Consider the following 22,304-nt stretch of genomic DNA (forward strand, 5'->3'; position numbering starts at 1 on the left):
CGATATATCTGCCAATATTCTTATATTTACAGAATATATAGATAAAATCACTTTTTTTTGCAAGAATCCCTCAAATGCGGTTATCAAACACTTGACATGTGACAACAGTATGTTCGTAAGGCACAAGACATTTTACAGTTTAACAATAAACAACACCAGTGCACTGAAACAGTAAACTTCACTGTAAATTAATCAATTAATTAAACTATAAATTACCCCAAGCATCTTTTCCTGCCATTGGGCAACATATGCCGATACCGATATACCTGTGATAGACCAATCAGCCCATAATACGGGCCAGCCAATATATATCAGTCGGGCTCTACTTCACACTATTTTGTTTAAAAAATGTCTTTAAACTGATGGTCTGAACAACAGTTGAGTTTCAGATCACATAAGAATCACATGAAAATCCGCAAATCATCACGCGATAAGAGCTAGAACTGGGTAATGTTTGGGTTTTACACTTGAAAAATGTCAAAGTCAGTTGTTTCAAGTGTTTATTTGTGAAATGCGCTGCACACAGGGTCTTTCTGAGTAACTGAATTCTTGTGACGTAGCAGGCATCAACTAGTAGGCGTAAAATATCAGATGTTAAGATAATGACAAAAGAAAATAAGAACAAAAAAACATAAGGAGAAAGGTAAAACTGGCACGAATAGCAAAAAATATACAACTCTAGCATAACAAATAACATACAGCAGCTATAGCGGACAGTTTGTGTAGCAGTGAACACACTGGCAGCCTTCTCAGAGACTAAAAAAGACGAGAAATACGAACAATGAAAATGAGTATTAAATATTATCAGTGTTTTAAATGTGCCCAGAAGTCATTCCACAGCAAGAGTAAAGATATTGTCTTAAAATGTTACTCTGGTAGTTACTTAAAGTATCTGATATTAAAAGTACCAGAACTACAAGTTAAAGTACATTATGTGTGTAATTTACATAAATATATATACTGTATACTATGGGTCGAACAATTATTGGATCAGAGTTTTTATTATCCAGTTGCAGATAAAACAAATGTGTTTAAAAATGCGCTGATTTTGCTGTGATGCAGCGTACGATCTGTAATTAGTAACTTAAGTTGTCAAAGTGGTGGAGTGGAGCAGAAAAAGGAAATACTCCAATAAAGTGCGAGTACCTCAAAATTGGACTCAAGTACATTACTCGAGTAAATTACATCCCATCAGTGAATATGTGTGGTGTGAGTTGGATGTGCAGGAAGTGACCAGGTCGTACACTGAGGGGATCATCAGGTCAGGGTCGCTGGTTGAGAAGCCTGATGACTGAAGTTAATAACTGATTATCAAAATAGTCGCTGATTGATTTCCCGACCTTAATCGACTAATCGCTTCAGCTCTTTTTTTTTTGTTTAATCTGAAAAGGGTGTTTATATCTTTCAGAGTGAAGCGTCTTAAAAGTGCTGTTTCAGTGTCTAAGGTATTTTATTGGCACGAGTAAGGAAACATTAACCAACTGTAAATATATGGAAAGGGCAGCTGTCTTTATCAAAGAGCCTATTTTTTTTTTAGAAGAGCAGGTTCCTCGCTGTGATTGTTTGAATAAAGGGATGATGCAGTTACCCATTAAAGAGGCGAAGGACAGAGGACAGAGGGAGAGAGAGGCCAGACACACAATACTGCTGCTGCCCAACACAACAGGCCATTCTTTCAGCTCGCGCCACAACACTCCACACAGCTGAGTCCCAGCCGCTATTCTCCTGCTGTTCCCCCTACTCCCACCCCATCTCTCCCCTTTCAATATGGGGGAGAAGAATAGGGAGGGTGTGTGTGTGTGTGAATATGAATAGTGGCCAAGCACATACAATCTAGAGCGTAATTAGATGGGGAATCTTGTAAAATTACACAAAAGATGGCAGCTTCAAGAAAGCACTGTTTATAGGAAAAAAAGGGGGAGTAAGGCTGAGAGGAGAGAGCCAGTGCACAAAAAGGGGTGACTCAAGGAGGTAAAAAAAAAAAAAAAAAAAAATGAAGGGAGGAAGATGTGGCAGGCACACATGCACAAACACACATCCGCCATCATCACAGACACATGGCACAACACATCAAAGCCTGTCAATATCACACCACAAATCTGAAAGGCACTGATTCCCACAGTCCCTCTCAAAAAAAAAAAAAAAAGAAAAGAAAAAAAAAAATGCACCTGCCTCTGTATTTCTGCCTCTGCTCATTCTCTCCACCCACATCCCTTCCAATCTAATCCCGGAAGCCAGGGCATCATTCCCAGGAGAAGAAGTAAATGTCACAGAATTACCTCTACACCGCCACTGCTGCTGCTGCTGCTGCTGCTGCTTTCCTCTCCGCACGTTATTCCACAGACATATTCAAAAAGATAAATCCAAGCAGGCTGAATTCTGTCCTCCTTCTACCGACTGAGCCATCCATGGATCATCCAGCAGTCTGTGAGCGAGTGCTAGCTCCTCAGCTTGCTGGCTCATTCAGGCAGGCAGCTTGCTAGTAGGCAGCTGCCGTTTTTCTTCAAAGCTCCACGAGCAGAGCAAATTAGAGGTCCAGCCCAGCTTAGAGGCTAAGCCATTGTGAGCTATTCACACTCCAGTTCCTGTCTGAGGCCAATGGCTGTAGCCCCCTGCAAACTCCCGCCCACTGCCTTCCTCCCTCCCTCTCCCTCTCCCTCTCTCTCTCTTCCTCTGCTGTCTTTCTCTTTTCTCCTTCTCCTCCTATCTTAGCCATAAATATAGACTCTTGACATTACCTAACACATGGTCGCTCCTGACAAACAGCCAGTCATGCAGGTCTCGTGACTGAGAAAACCTCTCCAGGGGTGAATGCTGAGTAAAGGGAAGGTGTGGAGGGCAGCAGGACAAGGGGGGGGGGGGGTACTGTACAATGTAGTGTAAAAGATGCTCTTGGTAAGATACTGTGCAAACGTTTGAAATAATGACCAAGGGTTTTTGGTTTTACATAAGGGATTGTAAGAGTTTGTTTACTATGCCACAACTGGAGTAAAGCAGAGAGCCTGGAGTTGATTAGGACCGCGGGAGATTAAGAGCCCAGTGGCAGACAGAAGGCTTGTACCTGGCAGTGCAGGTCTGTACCTGCATGGACATGGACTGCTGCCCAGGCAACCTGACCACAAAACCCAGGAGCTTCCCCCGAGGGAAGAGGACTGCAGCTTTCTGTCTGGATTCACATGGTGCTCGTTGTACCACAGCTTAAAGTTAAAAAACCAGTGGTTTCACTGGCTGACCTGAGGTGAATCAACAAAATGTGTTGAATGCTGCACTTGTAACTTGATCGAACTGTTCCATATGTAACCTTAAATACAGCCTGGGATGATTCTCTTTATGTTGACTCTATAAGCAATACGTCTGACATTGTTTAGAGTATTTACAATGACCCTTGTTGCTAAATAGCAGGCTGCTTTGGTTAGCTATAGCAATGTGAAGAATAACAATTGTTGCTGGGGAACATCTGGGTTGGACATGTTTTTGTTGGATTAACATAAAGCTAAGATCAGTTTGTGCATCCTTCTGCACAATTCACAATTCAAACGAAATATAGCGAGGAATCATTTAACTTTCATTCATACAGACTCCACTGGTGCTGCGTTTTATCAGATTTTACAGATATAGGTATGTCTTTAAATGTCAAATTTGTAAGAAAGTTGATTTTTGAGTCTCATTCCCAACTCGTCAAATACAGACGCTGACCCAACCCACAATCCCAAAGTGTGTATTTGACGAGTTGGGAATGAATGAGGCTCAAAAAACATCTTTCTTACCAATTAGACCTTTAAAAATGAATATTGCCTGTTAACTAACTGATAATTGGTGAACCTGTGTAGTACAAGTGCACTGGGAAAGGGGAAAAAACAGTCCAGTCGCCAGGACAAACCACTGATCCGTTCACATTCGTACATGTCACAGTCCACGTACCATAGTGACATCCATACAAAATGTGTCGTATCACAGTAACCTGACGTTCATCCTGGAGGATGGTGATGGAGTAACAGGGGAGAGCGCTGGCAAGCCAAAAACAACATCAACATTTGTAAGTGTGAAACCAGTGGATATTTTTTGACAAGGGACCTCGGAGTTTCAACATTTGTAGGCGTGCCACAACTTGATATTTATCAAGGATATTTTTAAGGTGTTAGTGGCGTCTAACCGGATATTTTTTGACCGGGAAGTTGGGACATCTCAGCTGTATTCGTGAGGACAAATCAGGACATCTCCTGCCTTGGTTGTGGCGACAAAAACAGGTATTTTAAGCCAAAACATGATCTTTTCCTTACCCTAACCGAGTGGTTTTTGTGCCTGAACCTAACCAGAGCGTAAGCACAGCGTGGTCACAACATAAAATTGAAATGTAAACTTTTGACATATCCATGGTTTGTGGTTGGAAAAGCACAAGGGTAGCATTCCCACGTATGCAGTTACAGTAGATTAGCCTAGTTTAACATAATGGCTGGGAAACAGCTAGCATAGCTTTGTCTAAAAAAGTCTGCTCACCAGCACCTTTAAATCTGATGCTGTACTGTCGGTTTCACAGGGAGCAAACAGATGTAACGTGCTAATTACTGACCGTTATCCCCCCTGCTTCCAGTGTTAAAGCTAAGCTAACTTCCTGCAGGCTGTAGCATCATATTTAGTGGACAGCCGTGAGACTCTAACAGCAAGATAGTGACTTGGTGTATTTCCTTTAGGAATGAACTACATTTACATAATGGCAGTTATATGGTAGAGGGATGAATTAAACATTCATGTGATGAAGGTCATTTACAGTTTGCAAACACACTACTTTGAAAACCACACATTCAAACAAAGAGAAAACACATTAAACTGCTTTCACCGACTGCATGCGGTAAACCCTCTAATTCTAAAGTACATTGGCAGCCTTGTTGAACCTCTAAACATGTAAATTACTCGAGTAAACTGCACTGAAGGAGCAATGATTTGTGTTTCCCTCAAAAGCACCAAGTATAAGGCCTTAAGTTAATAACAGAGTGCTAGTCCATGGGAGTAAATATGATCCAAACACAACAGATACTGTACGCACCCACACGAACACAAAGTTCAGTGAAGAAAGTCATCCGATTTTAGATCAATCTGGCGTCATCACATTCACTGCTTGGAGGCATCGAGGCCTCGCAAACACTAAAGAGCTACAGTATGTGGGCTAGCTGGCCGCCACAGCGGATCCACATCCAAACCATCACAAGACACTCGCTCACAGAGGAGTCTCGTAAAAAAGACAACATGATCATAACAGAGAATCTTTGTGCAGGCTGTGAATTAGGACAGTTCCTTTCCCTTGACCTCGAAGGCAGGGTTACATCAGCACTCAAGTGGAAACACTAGCTAACCATCTGAGTTGTAATAGTAATAAGAGAATTCACACCTGGTTTAAGCCACAAGTTTTCGTTCAGTTCCATGTGGACAGGACTCCCAGTTTGACTCGAGTATCACTCTGGTCTGAGCAGGCGAGGACTGCAGGCCCCTCAGCCACACGCTTAGAGAACTACATCAAACATTTCTGCGGTTGTGGGGCAAAGATAGTCGCTCATTAATCAGGGACTGATCACTTTAAAGTGGCCTGAGTGACTCCCGGGTGATCCTGTCAACAATCTTCACATCTTCACTTCACGAGATCAATGGATGACTGTCTTACAGGAGCTTGGCGAGGAAGCATGAGTAAGGATTTTGACTGACAACAATATTACAGAGAGCTACACTTCACCTGGTTTCTCATCAGGATTTGTTTAGTCAAGGTACAGTTTGTTCTTAGGTGCAGAAACGGAGGTTGTTGTAATGGTTTCTTCGGGATCATTTATCAAGAGATGCTTGAAATGGGCCTGGAAGACAACATCAGAGACCACAACCTCCAGTCTCCACCTTCCACCCACTTGCCAATCACACTCAGAGGTAGAAGATGAAGGAAGATCTGCAGTCCTTTTGGCCTGTATGTGATTTATTTTAATGGTGACAAACGATGCCTGTTTGTGACTGTAAAATATGCTAAATGAGGCAATGAATACACCAACACATGCATTAAACATGACCCTAACACACACACACACACACACACACACACACACACACACACACACACACAGTCCATGTAAACACACCCACACACACACAGAGAGAGAGAGAGAGAGAGAGAGTCTGCACCTGTCTTCACATATCATTACTATGCAAAAACACATATTTGCCCAGCTTCCTCAGTGATCTCGGAGGCCATCGTCTCTCCGTCATTCGTCGTCTCCACAGCGAATCGTGTGTTAACGCAGCAGATATCTGGTCACATGAACAAAATATGAACAGTGCGTATGTGAAAAGTAGGCAAACACAAGCTGGGGCCCACTCATCCGTTACAAGAATGAATGGCCATCATTAGCATGAGGCTCCCCGGCAGCACCCTGCAATGCAGCGACACACACAATGGCGAGTGCCACGCTTCCCCCTGCCGTTCCCCCAGAGAAGCTCTTTTGTTTGAGCAGCATCTGGACCTGACCTCCATGCATTTGAGGCTGATGACCCCCCCTCCCCTCCACCCTCCTTCTCTGCTCCTCATCGCTTCTCCTCTCAGAACCTCCTCTTAAAAAACCCTCCTCCACCTCTTCCTCCTTCTCCTCTTCCTCCTCCTCCTCCATCTCCTCTCCTCTCATTTCCTATACCCTGTCCGTTCTTCACACACAGATACCCCCTCTCCCTCCCTCTTCTAGCTAAGGAGAGCAGCCATCTCTTGCTTCGTGAAAAGAAGGTCTGTGTACTAGTGGGCCTTACACAAAGCCTGCAGGGTGAATTAGAAAACCAAAGAGGAAAAAGCACCAGGGCTACTGGCCATCTGTCCCTCTGGGTTGGACGTGCCTGCCTCGAGTGTGCCTGCCCCCCTCTTTCCCCTCACATAATTCCCACCCCTACCCCCACCGTCCCTGCTTCCCTTAGCCTATATACACAGCATCAACCCCACACACACACACACACACACACTCTGCCATGCATACATCACAGGCATCGGATGGTGGATGGCGGTGAGAGTGGTGGAAAAAAAAAAAAAGGAGAAGACGAGGAGAGAATAAGGAGCTGCCACTTGCCTGGATGCAGAGCGAGCCCGGAGCCAGCAAATCAAGCCGTAATCCCTTTCTTTGTGTGAGCGGCAAACAGAGAAATTTGTCTCCAACAATGATTTCCCCGAGATCGGCAGTGGAGTGGAAAACAAGGAAGCGAGGGAGTGAAGGACAGCGAGGAGGGGAGGGAGAAAGAGAGAGAGAGAGAGGAAGAGAGTGAGAGAGAGAGAGAGCGAGGGGAGGTGATGGAGGGTGAGAGCAGCAGAGGCAGGGAGACAGTGGGAGCAGCTAGAGTGTGACAGAGAGAGACAGAGGAAGGCAGCAGCCACCGCTGAGCCACAGGGACGCTGACACTCAGCGGAGGATTTGAAGTGAAGAGAGGAGGACGACAGGGAAGAGAGCAGAGAGAGAGGGGAGAGAGAGAGGGAGGGAGAGATCAGGCGGGGGGGAGGGAGGACTGGTTCGCTCCGTGGTTCAAATGCTGGGATAACGCCGAGATAACCCTCATCCCCAAGCAGCAGCTGTAGACGTGAGAGGGAAAATGAATCCCACGAGAGAGCGACTTCTCTATCAATTGTGACATTTGCTGCACATGATAACAATGGCCATCTGTAGCAGCGGGGCTATGAAGGAGAGGGGAGGAGGATGGGATGACAGAGGGGAGGGGAGGGGGTTGTGTTCTTCAATTTAAACACACATGCCCAAAAGGAAGAAGAAAAAAAAAAAAACCACCTCGGCCAGTGGTGGAGGGGGGAGAGGCACCTGTTCGAGTCAAGCACGGGAGAGAGGGAGCAACACATGTGCTCAGGAGAGGGGGAGGAGACCTGAGAGACACAGGAGACAAAGGAAACAGAGGGCTGAGAAGTGTGGCTTTTATTTGACTGCTTTTGTCATTCTGCCTTGTCATGCCAAGGAAATATTTGCATGTGTGCGTGAGAGAGAGAGAGGCGAGAGACAATAAACAGGAGGTGGAGAGTGATAGTAGGTCACCAAGAAAGGGAGAGAGGGAGGGACAGGAAGGACGGCTAAACACTATAAAACATTTGAGTGTTAGAATCACTGACCAGCGCTGTGTTCTTGTCTTTTTCAGAAAAAAAAGATACACAACATACACAAACTATGCCTTATTGATTAAAGGGTAAATTCACCCAAAAATGACAATTCAGCCATTCATCGCCATGCTGAAGGCCATCGGGTGAAGTTTAGTCAGCAAAACATTTCCGGAGCTTTTCAGCGAAACAGCGTTCCTCTAAACAACTGAAGAAGATGGAGACTTGTTTTAAAATGTCGTGCCAAACGTCTCCATACAGCTCGTCACGCTTAATCCAAGCTTTTAGCTTAGCAGCTACGGTGAAGATTTTGGCTTTAAAAGGGGCATAAACAAACCTTTTCAAATCAATTTGAGATCTTTAGGCTAGGAGACTTTATATATATCTTATTCCTTTGTGCCATGAGCCTACAACACATCAGTGAACCACGCTGTTGTTTCACTGGATGACATGTTCCCTTATCAACATGAATGTGGGCACTGTAGTTTATTTTAAGTCATACCCACACACACAGTGCTTCTGCTGTAAATACTCACTATCGCGCATCAAATTCACGTCTGAAAATAGTCCCAAACAAACACTGTTTACTCCTAAGTTTATAGAGCCATTTTATATTTGTGAGCTGTTTGGATTTATGTCTTAAACATACTACAAGGATCTTTTAACTGGTTAGGAGACAGTCTCAATTTAATTCTGATGTCTCTATATGACCTACCTCTACTTCTGTATGGTTATTCTAGTTATTCTTAAAGGGTAACTCCACCAATTTATACATTAAAGTGTGTTTACAGGTCTTTCGGAGTACTACTGCATACGTGAAAAAAGTAGTGGCTCCAGAGGAAGCTGCGTGTAATCCGATAAATTGCCTCCAGTGATGTCACTCAGTGACAAAGTTGCATTGTGGGTAATGTAGGCGCCAGGTTTTGAAAAGCAGTCCACTTGTCTCGCACTGCAGTCTTATAACACTGTTGGACTCATTATGGACGGTTTATAAACAAATGATCACATCGATACAGCAGAATCAGAGACATCACCTTTTTTATTCCACACATTCTTCTTCCTTGTCAAAACCTGGTGCGTACATTACCTACAATGCAACGTAGCCACTGAGTGACATCACTGGAGGCAATTCATCAGGTTACTTGCAGCTTCTCCGGAGCCACAAAAGGCTTTATGCTACTTTTTTTCCACATAGTAGTATTCCCCAAGACCTGGAAACACACTTTAATGTGTAAAATCGGTGGAATTGCCCTTTAATTAGAAACAAAAGAGCTTATGACTGAGTGTCACAGGGTAGAGAAGCCAGAGAGTACTGAGAAAACGGACTAACACATTGTTGGTTTCTTGTCTTTTCATGGGATTTGTCAACAGCAATGATTAAATGATTTATCACTAGAGTGTGCAGAGTCCATCCTGTGTCCATTCAGTCAGTCAGTCAGTTTATTTTTTATTTATTTTATTATACTATTTTAATCCCACAAGGGGAAATTCTTTACTTAGAGACAATGGAGCCTTTTATTTGGAGATCCAATGCGGAAAAAGTGGAATATTTCTCATAATGAGTAATCAGGGGCACTTCTTCTTCTCTGTAAAGTGACTTGTTCAGCTGGTAAAGTACAGTAGGCACGATCTCAAGTAGTCTACACATTCTTCATGCACCTACGTGAACCACAGGTACTGTGACTCAGGCACTCACCATTAATAAAGAGGACCTTTGTTTGCATTTGTTAGCTAGGGAGCATATTCCCAGCTGGTCCCGAGCAGGTCCATTTACATTATTTACAAAAAAACATCACTCAAAATATTGGACAGAAAGCCTGTGAGGTATCATCACCGTCATATCAAAGTACAACCTGTTAATCTTTGATAACTTTAACTCTCAAACTTGTGATTAATGTACAACTGCAGCCATTATCTTGTTCCTCCCTCACTGTCGGAGTTTTTTTCTCTGTCCTCAAATGACATCGACCAAACAAGAGCGTCCACCAGGGGCAACTGTACAGCACAGGTCCACTGAATTTGGCCCGTCAGCTCCCTTCATTAAAGCTTCAAACGTTTAAAACACAACACCCAGCTGGATACGACAATGTTCCACTCGTACTCATGAAAATCTGCATTCAACGTTTTGCTAAAGTAAGAGCCAGTATTGTTAGCAAGAAAATGTAAAGTATCGAATTTAAAGACACTAGCAAAGCAACACTGTAGATGAAATAAGCACAGCAGAAACGCTGAATAGGTCGCACCATCCTGTTTGACTATATATCTTTAAAGTTAAAATTATGGCTGAAAATGACAACAAACAAATCTCCGCAATGTAAATCCACTGCCAGTTGTCTCCCTGGAACTGACAGCTGTGATGTCACAGTGATTGAGGTGAAAGTAGTCAGTAAGTAGCTTCTAGAAAGTACATTTGAGGGAATTTTAGAGGCATTAGGAGGTTTCCAGTGTTTTCCCAGAAAAAATGCAAAGAACTGTAAACCCCTTGAAGCATCTGGTGACCTCTCAGACTTAAAATATTTAGCATTTTTCATTAGTCTGTGCTTCTTAACGCAGTGTTAATGTTTAATGTCTGTCCTCTGTTCGCCGAGGCCTTTCCATCGTCCCGGGATCTCTGCGAGAGCCCAACATGTTCATCACATAATCAGGCAGGAATCTATTCTCAATATATCAGAACATCATAATCCCAGGCAGGGCACCGGGGGAGGCTCAGAGAGGCGGATTTACCGGTCACATGGCTGAGCCCAAGAGAAGGACGGAGATAGAGAGGCAGCGAGTGAAAAAGCAAAGAACAAGAGAGACAGTGCGAGGAAAAAAAACAACAAAAAAACATTAATCTAGTCTAGAAGCCACATTTTGTTATGGAGCAATGAAACGCAAACACGTGCAAATGAACACACAGCTAAGGCCCAGAAACAGGAGGAGGTGGTGGTTGATGAGAATGACGATCCCTCGCTTAGTTAATTAAATCATGTCAGTGCGATAAAACACGCACAAACACGCTCTCTAATCACTCCCCAAATCTTTTTTTTAAAGCTCTGTTAAACTTTGTGGTCATCACAACACAAATATAAAATGACAGTACAGTAGGAAAATGAACTGATTACAGCTGGACCGTGTCACCCAACCGCACATCCAACTGTTTGTGACGTAACCGAGCCCAGCTGTGGAGTCTGGCACGGCGCTGGGTGTTTGGCTCCAGTCATGCTTTTTGTATATTTCACAGCAATGTGAGACAGCTTCAAAAATGGTGCCCTGGCGCGGTCAAGACTTCGAGTGACTGATACATGACAAAAAACTGGAAAAATGTATATTTTTTTTCATTCTCTTTTCATTTATGAGAAGAAGAGCTGCTGAGAATTTTTAAATGATGAAAGGGAAACAAAGTGCGATCATTTATGGGTGAGTAAGAGGGAAGAATGAGATTAACAGGAGATGAAACAAGTGAGAAAGAAGCCACAAGAAAGTGGGTCATTAGGGTAAAGCTGAAGAAATGATGTTAAAGACTGCTTAAAGACGCCGTTCTTCAGCCAGATGTCCTGGTTTAAGCATCCGCCATGACATTCCTATCGTCGCTAATATTTTTTACTCACAAGGCACAGCATGGCGATACAGATTGGCTCGGATGGTCTTCTGCAGCTCGTGGTCGGGGGAAGACTTCTGAAACCTCAGGCTGAGGTAGTGCTTCAGGTCCTTGTTGAGCCTGTGACCTGGAAATATCAGACGGAGAAAAAAACTCAAGTAAACAAACGGTGACATCACAAAACATGCTCTTCCGTTGGCTGTGTGCTGTCATTTGACCAAAAGTAACGTCGTAAAAGGCCATGACATTTCAACTGTTGTGTTGCTCCTGGACACTAGGACACAAGGCGGACCTTATTTACCCTCCTTATTCGAGAGAAACGGAGGTACTCCAGTAAATAAATACATTTGTTTGTTATTAACACATATGGTAAATATCACATTTGAACAAACCTGTATATTTCTTTCTTTTAAGTACACGTGATGCAACAAGACTAAGTGCCCGACACACCAAACGGCCATCAAAGATCTAGTGCTGACAAAGGCTGACTGTTAAGTCTTGGCTAAAGAAATGCACTTGAACACACCACAAAAAGTGCAGCCGACAGTAGCAGTCTGTATTCGTCATTCAAAAAGAGAAACCATGAGACTCAGGACTGCCGATATAAAAACTGTTGCTATGACAAAGCAGCGTTTTCTGACACCTCTCTTGCTAATATTGCCACTTCTAAACGAGAATATGTCTGATGAAAAGTTGCAAATGGCACCGACGAAGAGGTGGAGGTGAAAAATAAGGAGAAACAACGCTAAATGGGTGAAATCACAGATACTACAGCGACAGGCTCAATCGACTGCTGCCAGCGGTGCGGGTCCCACCGCAACAACTAGGTCCACAGACTCTCACAGACAGCCCTGACACAGACTGACAGCCTCATGTGTCAGGGCCCTGAGCAGTCAGAGTCTGCTAGTATGAGGCTGTACTGTGAACAGTAGGCTAAATGTGAACATTGCAAACTAGGGATAGACTGATAATCGGGTCTGATATTCAGCATTTTTCAAATTATCGATATCTGCAATTTTTCAGTCAGCTTGCCGATAATAGGAATTAATTTAAAAATATGCTACTTTAGCTCTGAGGCAACATCCTCTCACACAATTGCCATATAAACAATACAATAATATGAATCTGCAGGGTAACTAGTCACTAAAATGATCAAATAAATGTAGTGGAGAGGAAGTATTAAGTTGCAGAAAAAGGAAATACTCAAGTTAAGTACCTCAAAAATTGTACTTAAGAACAGTTCTTGAGTAAATTGAACTGTACATGTTAATTGTACTGCAAACAAATATCGGTTCCAAATTTCGGTCATCTGTCTCCTTTAATTCTAATAATTGGTATCGGTCCTGAAAAAGCCATATTGGTAGACCCCTATTGCAAACATGCTGATGTTGATCAGATGCTAACATATGCTTATTAGCCATAAACACAAAATACAGTTGAGGCAGATGATCATTAGTTTTGTGGGTATTTAATAGAGTTAAGAGTTTCACAAAGTTATTAGAATTCATCCTGACAGGGACATGAATGTCTGTACCAAATTTAATGGCAATCAGTCCAATAGTTGTCATGACATTTTAATCAAAACAACAAAGGTCAACCTCTTGGTGACGCTAGAGAATAAAATCAGTGCATCATCCAAGTCATTAGGATACACCATGAAAGCAACATGAATGACTGCTCCCAAATTTCATATTAATCCATCACATTTCGGGTGAAGTTTATTTCACCAAGAGTCATGCAGCTAGTAATGAAAGAAAAGAAGAAGTGATACTTATTCAACTTTGACCTAATTCATTGGATGGTAATGGGGCAAATAAACCATACAGCTTAAGTAGAGCAGAGGAATACACACAGTATGTCAGGGTGGTTAATTCAGAGAAAAACGTAGAGATGGCGGCGGGTTTGGGTAATTGATTAAAAGAGTCTCTGACTGGCTGACGTTCCCAGACTTACTCAGCATCCATCCAATCAGAGGTGCTGATGCTGCTGGCTGAGTTTGAACACGGTCCCGGCACTCACAATGGGGCCAGATGGTCAGAGCTCACTCTCACGCCAGGGTCTCATTTAGGACCATTTAATGATCTCCAAATATATCATCCATGTCTGGGAGAGCTGGCAAACACTTCTTGGGGGAGGTGCCACGGCCTCCTGTCGGCCTCCGATCACAGTGGAAGAGTTTCTCCTGGCTCTTTGCTTTGGGATGGCAGCGGGGTCAGTGTGCTGACTGAGTTTACTTTGGAGCTGAGGGGGATTATAACGTGGTTTAAAGTTGCAGTAAAACAACAGTGAGAGTTGGAGATTTGGCCTCTGTAATTTGACATATTTCAGTGTGGAAAGGAAAATGTGGACAAGGTAAAGTTACACATTTTTCAGGTTTGATTGGATGAATCAAAAGTGGGTGTGTGGCTTTGGAAAAACATAGTGATATGGGGTTATAGAAGAATGTTTAGCCACAACCTACATCTCCATGTAAAGCACCCTTCGATCGGGAGGAGGACGAGGGAGAAATGAATACATACAAGACCTCAAGGTTTTTACTAGCTGATATCCAAAAACAAACCTGCTAATAGTCAAAGAGAATACAGAGGGACCCTAATTAATTTTTTTGACATTTTTAAACCAAAAATTCTAAATTTTTAATATAGCTTTTTCTTGTCGTGTTTTATTTCGTATAATACCTACTAGGGCTGCACAATGAATCGCAAAATAATTGAAATTGCAATATGACTAAGTGCAATATCCAAATCGCAAGAGCTGCAATTATTTTTAATAATTTTTTGTTTTAATGAAATTTCGTAGTGCTGCAGAGATGCTCTGGCCTACAAAGCTTGTTCTCCAGATGTAATAAAACATGTTTGTTTGGCCGAGCCCCGGGATAAATGCAACATCATCATGATTTTACTTGTTTTGCGATGACAATGAAAATTGTGATGTAAAATGTAATCATCCATAACAATCATGAATTACATCGCAATTGCAGTATCGGTCAAAATAATCGCAATATCAAATGGCTTAAATGTGTATGTAATTTCGGCCACTAAGGTTCTCAGTCTGAACAAAACAAAATACGTTTGCCAGGTGTTGTGTGGGGAGGGATGGGTGCACAGCTGGACCTTCTGGAGGAATAAACACCCGGAGTCGAACCAGATTCTGCTCTGATCTGGAGCCGTTTACTGACAGGAGAAGAGCTCAATAAATGGATTTATGTTCACTGCTGTTTATCAGCCTGACTGCAGCAATTACCCGCAGGGGTGACCTCCATTGTCGGGTGTTTATGTACTGCTATGTTGACTGCTAACTGGAGCTGGAGGGGGCATTTACTTGACTACATGAATGTAACACTAGAGAAAAGAGAAAGGAAGAGCAGAGAGAGAACTAGAGTCTCTGGTGAGGGCTGAGTTTTGTGATTGACCTGAATGCAAACATACAGATACATACGGCCTCTGGTGTCATTGCTTGCCAATGTACAGTAAAGTAATCTGGCTTGTGGCAAATAAACACTCCCACGAGTAACACGAAATAAATGCCTTAAACCTGCTTCACAACCACCGTTGGTATTGAAAATCTGACACTCTGACCGTTAGATTGAATAAACTTGTGGATTTCTTTGTTTGAAACATTTGGAATGACGCAAGTAGACAACTCAACAAAATATTTAAATAAGTTTTGTCATTTTTAGACATTTTAATGAAGAATTCTTACATATTATATCTTTAAAGGAATAGTTTGGGCTTTTATTGCCAAGAATTAGATGGGGAGATTGACACCATTCTCATTGTTGTATGTTAAAAAATTAGCTGGAGCTCAAAGGGAGTTAGCTTAGCTTAGCATAAAGTCCGAAAGGTAACAAAATCCACATACAAGCACATTGAAAACTAACTTATAAATACATCATGTCTCATTTCTTACATTCCTACAGTGTACAAATGACAAAATCACCAGGAGACCAGTAGAGCCTCTAGGACGCAATAAGCCAAGTTTAAATCTTTAAGCTTAGCAAAGCTAACTGGCTGCTGGCTTCAGCTTCGTATTCACTGTACAGACATGAAAGTGGTACGTATATGTAGTGTGTATGTCCCCGAAATGTCGAACTATTCCTTTAAGGTTAGAGTTTGGGCTTTGACTGTCAGGAAATTGGCAGGAAGTGTTTGCAGCCTGAGAGGAAGTGCTGCTGAGCGAGTTGGGGACAAGGACAGGCAGATCAAAAGCATCCGTGTGGCAGCTGAGAAAGTGAAAACGGTCTTAAAGCAGCAGAGCATTCGTCATCTGCCCTGAGGTGTGGCCCTGTGGTGACATCATCATCTGTCAGCCCGAGCCTCACATCCACCTCCTCCTCCCCCCTGTTAAATGCTGAAGCATGTAACGCTGATGATGTGAAGCCCGAAAAGGCAGCACACAGCACACACAGGCATCTAATCCTGCAACGGTGATGGACAGATATTACATTTAAACCAAATCAGCCACAGACGAGAACAATAATGTATTTTAAGGTGTAAATCACATTCAGGAACGCAGAAAAGCTAAGACAACCCGAGCCACGGTTCTGACTCTGGTATGGGGCATTTTCTACCCAGAATTGGAGACACTGGTTGGTAGTCTACTTTGCTGTATTTTTCCGTTCCCCTATACACACACACACACACACACACACACACACACACACACACACACACACACACACACACACAGAGCCCACTGTGTAATTCAGTGCAAGCAAAGCACAGTCAGGTAATTGTTACCTAGCAACCAGCCAGTGCTGACGACCATCATTACGGTCCCTGCTAGGCAAGCAGCAGTCAGATTGTAAAAGGAAAAACAGATACAACAGCACACTTGCACACACACACAGACACACATTAAACATATACAGGCATTCGTTCAGTCGGTGCATCCTCATCTGCTCCATTCCCATGTCTATGGCGATTTGATTTATAAAAACAGCACCTCATCAAAAATAAAATATGTAACACATATTTTAGTGTTTGTATTTCGCCGTCGTGTCAGTTTTGCTGGCTCAGATGCTCTCCCTAAGATAAGGGCCGCTGTCAGGAGCACATCCCCCCCCCCGCACACACACACACACACACCTACCCCCTACTGTGGGTACGTACAGCGAGCAGAGGGCGGGCCGCCCAGGTGTCATGCTCCATCAATGAGAAAGTCATCAAATATTCAATATTTATGAGGATTAAAGTCGTGCGGATGAGAGATTACAATCACACCACTGTGGCGTGTGTGTGTGTGTTAGTGTGTGCAGTTCATACGCCATTTACTTCCGTTCTCCCTCGATTTTTAATCACAAATGCTGTTTGGCTAAACAAATAACCAGATGTTATGGTGCTGTAGATGCAGCATTCTGCAGATTGAAAAATAAAACCGCACTGATATCTGCAGCTGCTGAGCGAAGTAAGTTCCTCTCATTTATTATCACATGCAGCTTAACCAAAGTATTAAACAGTATTTGAGACTTTTGAATAAAACAATAGAGTATTTTTTTTTTCTTGACCCATTTAGAGTGGTTTCCCAGCAGCATGTAACACACACACACACACACACACACACACACACACACACACAAGCAACAGAGCTTTAAAATCTAACAAAAACAACCAGATGTGGTGTGAAAACAGGAGATATTATCTAAACTCAACAACCACAGCGCTGCAGTGTTCCACAGATTTCTGAACAATACACACGCTGAATTGTTCAATTCAGCGTGTGTATTGAATGGAGATCCTTGTATTGTGTGCAAGAAGATACAGCGCATTGTTACTGGGAATGTGCCGGACACTCTCACACACTGTGTCTGCTAATCCACAGTAGTCTGTATAGTCTAGGAACTGTGCTGATATTTACAAGCCCAACAAAGTGAGCTTTTGTTGCAGGTACAATGAGTAAAATAGAGACTAGCTGTGTGAGTATGTGTTAATGTTAGAACCAGAGTCAATGCTCATAGAGCACTTTTAGAGCACACATCAATATAATCAATATCACTTTATTAATGCTTATATGTCTTGGTAGAAGCCTGACCTAGATAGCCTACAAGGACATTAAGCCTTTATTAAGACAACACGTAGTCTAACTGCTCCCTATTTTTAGAGTCTTACAGTAGCAATGATGTGTAAAAAAACAAACAAAAAACAAACGTACTGGTGCTCACTTCAGTGGATCTTTGGCTTTAGTGAGTAGCTGTGATGCTAGCTGCTGTTAGCAAGTAGCTCAGTAAGCCACTGAGCTAAGAGGCCCATTGACCCAAGACTGTTTTGGTGAGTTTTATTTCATTTAAGTCAAGTTTGAATTTGCTTGTTTCATAATGAGTTAGCAAGGCAATTAAAGTCATTTTAGTTTGGTAAAAGAAAGACTTGAATTCAGGCGGTGTGTGGTTGCATTTTTTTTTTTCACTGAGGAAAATAGGTGTGAAAATATCTCCTTTCTCCTTTCTTTTTTTGTTTTCTTACCTCTTCACATCTCTCAAAGGCTATCAGACCATCCACTTCAAGGTACAAAATGGTATTACAAGACAGGACAGACCGGGGCTAGCTGGTTAGCACGCTAACTTGAGTTGATATAACTTCAGTTTGACATATCCTAACGTCAACACTGTCGTTTCTTCACAATCTGTTGATAATATTAGTTCATTTTTTAAAGCCAAAATCCTGGCTATATCTTACAAACGGCCCCTTTAAGAAAAAATAATATAGTCACACAAATAAAAAACATCCCTGTATAGGATAGAGAAAAGACGAAGAGCACAGTCACAATGGTAATTTGAGCTAAATGCTAAGCTCAGGACTCTAAAATGCTCACAATGAGAATGCTAACATGCTAATGCTAAGTGTGTGTAATGTTTACTGAGTTAAGCTTCTCAGTATGCTAACTAGATGCCATGAAACACAGAGCATACACCAGTGAGGATTTCCCTTGTTTTGCACCTGTTTGGTCATTAGACAAATTATACATTTGACCTGATAATGGTCTTACGTATATAAAAACTAAGGACTAATCAAAGTCATTAGTCAAGATATTCAGTCTGGACCAAAGTGGTCCAACTGACTGACAACATTGCCATCCACTGAGCCATGAGGGCAATTCATAAATTAGATGATCTACAGAAAATCAGTCAGCAACAATTGTTTCAAGTAATGTTTTAAACAAAAACGCGACAATTTCACTGTTTCCAGCAACTAAAATGTGAATATTTGCTGGTTTCTTAGTGTTTTATTACAGTAAACCGGCGAAAGGAATTTAAATAAGTCATCTTGGGAAAGTGAGGAAACCAAAATGGGTGTTTTCCATTATTTCCTGACACTTTATAGACCGAGGAACGAATCATTGAAGAAAATAAACGTTAGCTACAGTTACAAAAAATGCAATCATTCCGTCTGTCAGCAAAAAATACTGAAAATACCTGACACTCGGTCTGTCTCGAGATGATAAGATGGATTATTTGAGAGCTTGGAGAGGATATTCTTCCTCCTCATAACAATGAAATCACTCAGGGAAAATCGGAGACACTAGAGAAATTAGCGCCGTTGAGAGATGTTTCCTGGGAGCCGAGATATTTGTGAGGCCGGCTGGTAAAAGACTGTGTGTGACAGCAGAGATCGGTGCTTTTCAGCCATGGGTGAGGCCGAGGAGAGAACGTGTGAGGCTGCGAGGCCCCGGTCTGTCCTCCTACAGATAGACAGAGAGTGAGAGAGAGAGATGGGTTTAACCCAAATAAGAGTGGATTATACACATCCTCCATGCCTCCAGTCAGCATTACATAACCTTAAATCTAGTTATGCATCCCTGTCTCATTTTTGGGGGTTGGGGGGAGGTTGGGTGTGTGCGTTGTCAAACATCTGAGGAGATAGTGGTTCACACGTTCGCTCATATAGATACAGATACACACACAACATGAATCTGTGTTTAAAGTGACATTTAGAGAGGATTGAACTCAAACTCTGCATTAAAAACACAACGGCCAGACAGCCAAAGGACACAAACATATGGCAGTGGCTGCTTAAAACATCAGCAGAAGATTGTGAAGCAGCTGCAGCCTATAGCACCACATAACAGCTGCCATCACTACGAGCCACTGCTACTACCTGTCAATCAGGCCAGATGGTTTCCATTTCACAGAGAGCTTGACATTCAAACGGCAGTTGTGGTTCTGATTATTGGTATGAACATGTAGACGCATCAAATCAACAGCTTATAGAGAGTGGACATACATTTAAAGGCGTCAATGTGAGTGTGTTTGTTGTTGTGCGAGGCTCTGTTCAGCTGCTGATTGGGATTCATCTCCCGTCCTCCAGCTCAACACTGCCCTCTGTGTCTCCGAGCCTCGCCGCTGAGAGTCTGCTTCACACAGAGCCGTTACCACAGCAACCCAGAGCCGGCAAGTGAATGAGATGAAGCATGTGTTGTCATTATGGGCTGCTGCCCCCCAGTGGTGGATCTCAGATAACAAAACTGTAAATGACTTCAGAGATGTGATTTTTTTTTTCATCTCTTGTTGTTGCAGTTGGAGTTCATTTAGAGATTCAAAACAGCCTGAAATATACTTCGTATTACACTTGAGTATTTCTATTTTATGAAAAATAAAATAGTTAATTATTATTATTACTTAAAATAATAAAAATGAGCTCCAAATCCCCCAGCTGAATGTGTTAATATTTAAAAAATAAGATATATACAGCACTATATTATTATTTTATTTCTTTATTTTAAATCTCACCTCAAGCCTGTCAAGCACTTTTTAACCATGTTTTGAAAAGTGCTATGCAAATAAAGTTTATTATTATTGGAGTTTATTATATACAGTGTAGTAAAATGTAGCCAAAAGTCATACTTGAGTAAAAGTAAAGATATCATGGTAAAATATTACTTTTGTAAAAAAGGAGGTCACCCATACAAATAGTATCGAATAAAAGACTGATATTAAATGTACTAAAATATAACAAGTAGGGTACAAGTAAAACTAAATCATACATATATTTACATGTATGTATATCCTTTGTATACTAAGACCTGATTGTTGGATCTCATAGATATTATAGAGTATATCCATTTTTCTGATTATAGGACTCAGTACCATTTTTTATGCAGATAAAATAACTTTCTTAAAAAAGTGTCCACTTTGGTTCTGATGCATACTGCAATCTGCACAGTAACTAGTAACTAAAGTTATCAAATAAGTGTAGTGGAGTAAAAGTAGGAAGTCTAAAGTAGTAGGAAGTGAAAATACTGAAGTAAAGTACAAGTACCTCAAAATTCCTCAGTAAAATTGTACATCAAAAAGTATAGTAGTTGAGTTAAATTACTTCCATCACTGATTTTATATTATAAGTCTTTTACAGAGTTTAGCTTTTGCACACCTGAGGATCGACAGATAACCTGATGAAGGTCTGAGTACAAAAACAATGTCATTAAACTTATTTGCAAGTGGAGTGGACAGTGTGCGGGAGTTTTTTTTCCTGATGTTATAAATCTTTGAAAGGGACCAGTAACTTTCACTGATTTCGCTGATTATACTTTTGCACTTTTACTTGAGAGAAATCTCAATAAGAGTTTAATTTATCAATTAATCGATCAGTCCATTAGTTGCCAACTATTTTGATGGCTCATAAATCGGTTCAGTCATTTTGTAAAGCAAAAATGTGAAACGTTTGCTGGTTCTTCTTAAATGTTCAGACTCGCTGCTTTTCTTTGTTATTTATGAGCATGAACGAAGACTCTTTGGATTGTTGCTTGCTGGTTGGACAAAAGAAGCAAATTGAAAACGACACTCTGGGCTCTGGGATATTGCAATGAGCATTTTTCACAATTTTTTGGTGTTTTATAGACTAAACCATTGTTTGCAAAATAATCAGCAGATTAATCGATAATGAAAACATTCATTAGTTGCAGCCAGACCTAAAGAACCACACAGGCTTGCTGGCACTCATTATCAGTTGAATAGCAGACACAAGCAATCTGCAGCTCATCTGTAACCAATACTTCTAATGGGTTTCGTAGAATAGCAACGCACAGATGTTCTCTTTCTAAGAGGCAGACCACACAGGGATGTGCTGGTTTATATGGGCTACAGCAGAAAAAAATCCCTAAATTATAGCTGTTCTCTGGGAGAACGCTGTAACGTTAATACTCTGCAGTTGGCAAGTGGCTAATTACTGTCATCAAAATACATATTACAAGATAAGATGAGCATGGCAACATTGAGAATGGAACAAACAAACTCTTGTTTTACTACTATTTACGCTGAAACAGATTCAAAACAAACACAAACATCACCAAGGAGAAAGGATCTTTGTAACTACACCCAGTTCCTGGAGTAAAGAAAAACCACAAACATGCCTGCCAAGAGTCTGTACACACGTGTCTAGCCAGTGCAAACATGGTCGACATATGTTGAAAAGAGGTCTGTTTTTATGTGTCTGACATTTGTGTTTTCTCTTTCCCCTGGCACAGATTAGGTGTTAAATGACAGGCAGGTTACCCTTACATTGAGTAGAGGAGAAAGACAATTGTGCATTAATTGGAAGAACCACACACACACACACACACACACAAACACACACACACACTGGTCTACCTAATGAAACACCGCCTGTAGTGATGACAGAGAGGATT

At 41.8% G+C, this 22,304-nt stretch overlaps 1 protein-coding gene across 7 annotated transcripts in view; it reads right to left on the reverse strand.

The window, feature by feature from the left end:
• The window catches only part of LOC140999944 (membrane-associated guanylate kinase, WW and PDZ domain-containing protein 1-like), a 107,075-nt gene that overhangs the window by 57,568 nt on the left and 27,203 nt on the right, over positions 1-22,304 (reverse strand). For 6 of the 7 annotated variants that reach the window (XM_073470532.1, XM_073470528.1, XM_073470526.1 and 3 more), the window contains exon 2: positions 11,698-11,814. In XM_073470532.1, the coding sequence (XP_073326633.1) occupies positions 11,698-11,814 (117 nt within the window). Of the gene's footprint in view, positions 1-11,697; positions 11,815-13,640; positions 13,663-22,304 lie in introns of those variants that run through there. The other variant, XM_073470531.1, reaches the window with a different exon arrangement.

This window comes from Pagrus major, chromosome 7, assembly GCF_040436345.1.
Source record: "Pagrus major chromosome 7, Pma_NU_1.0".
Lineage (NCBI taxonomy): Eukaryota > Metazoa > Chordata > Actinopteri > Spariformes > Sparidae > Pagrus > Pagrus major.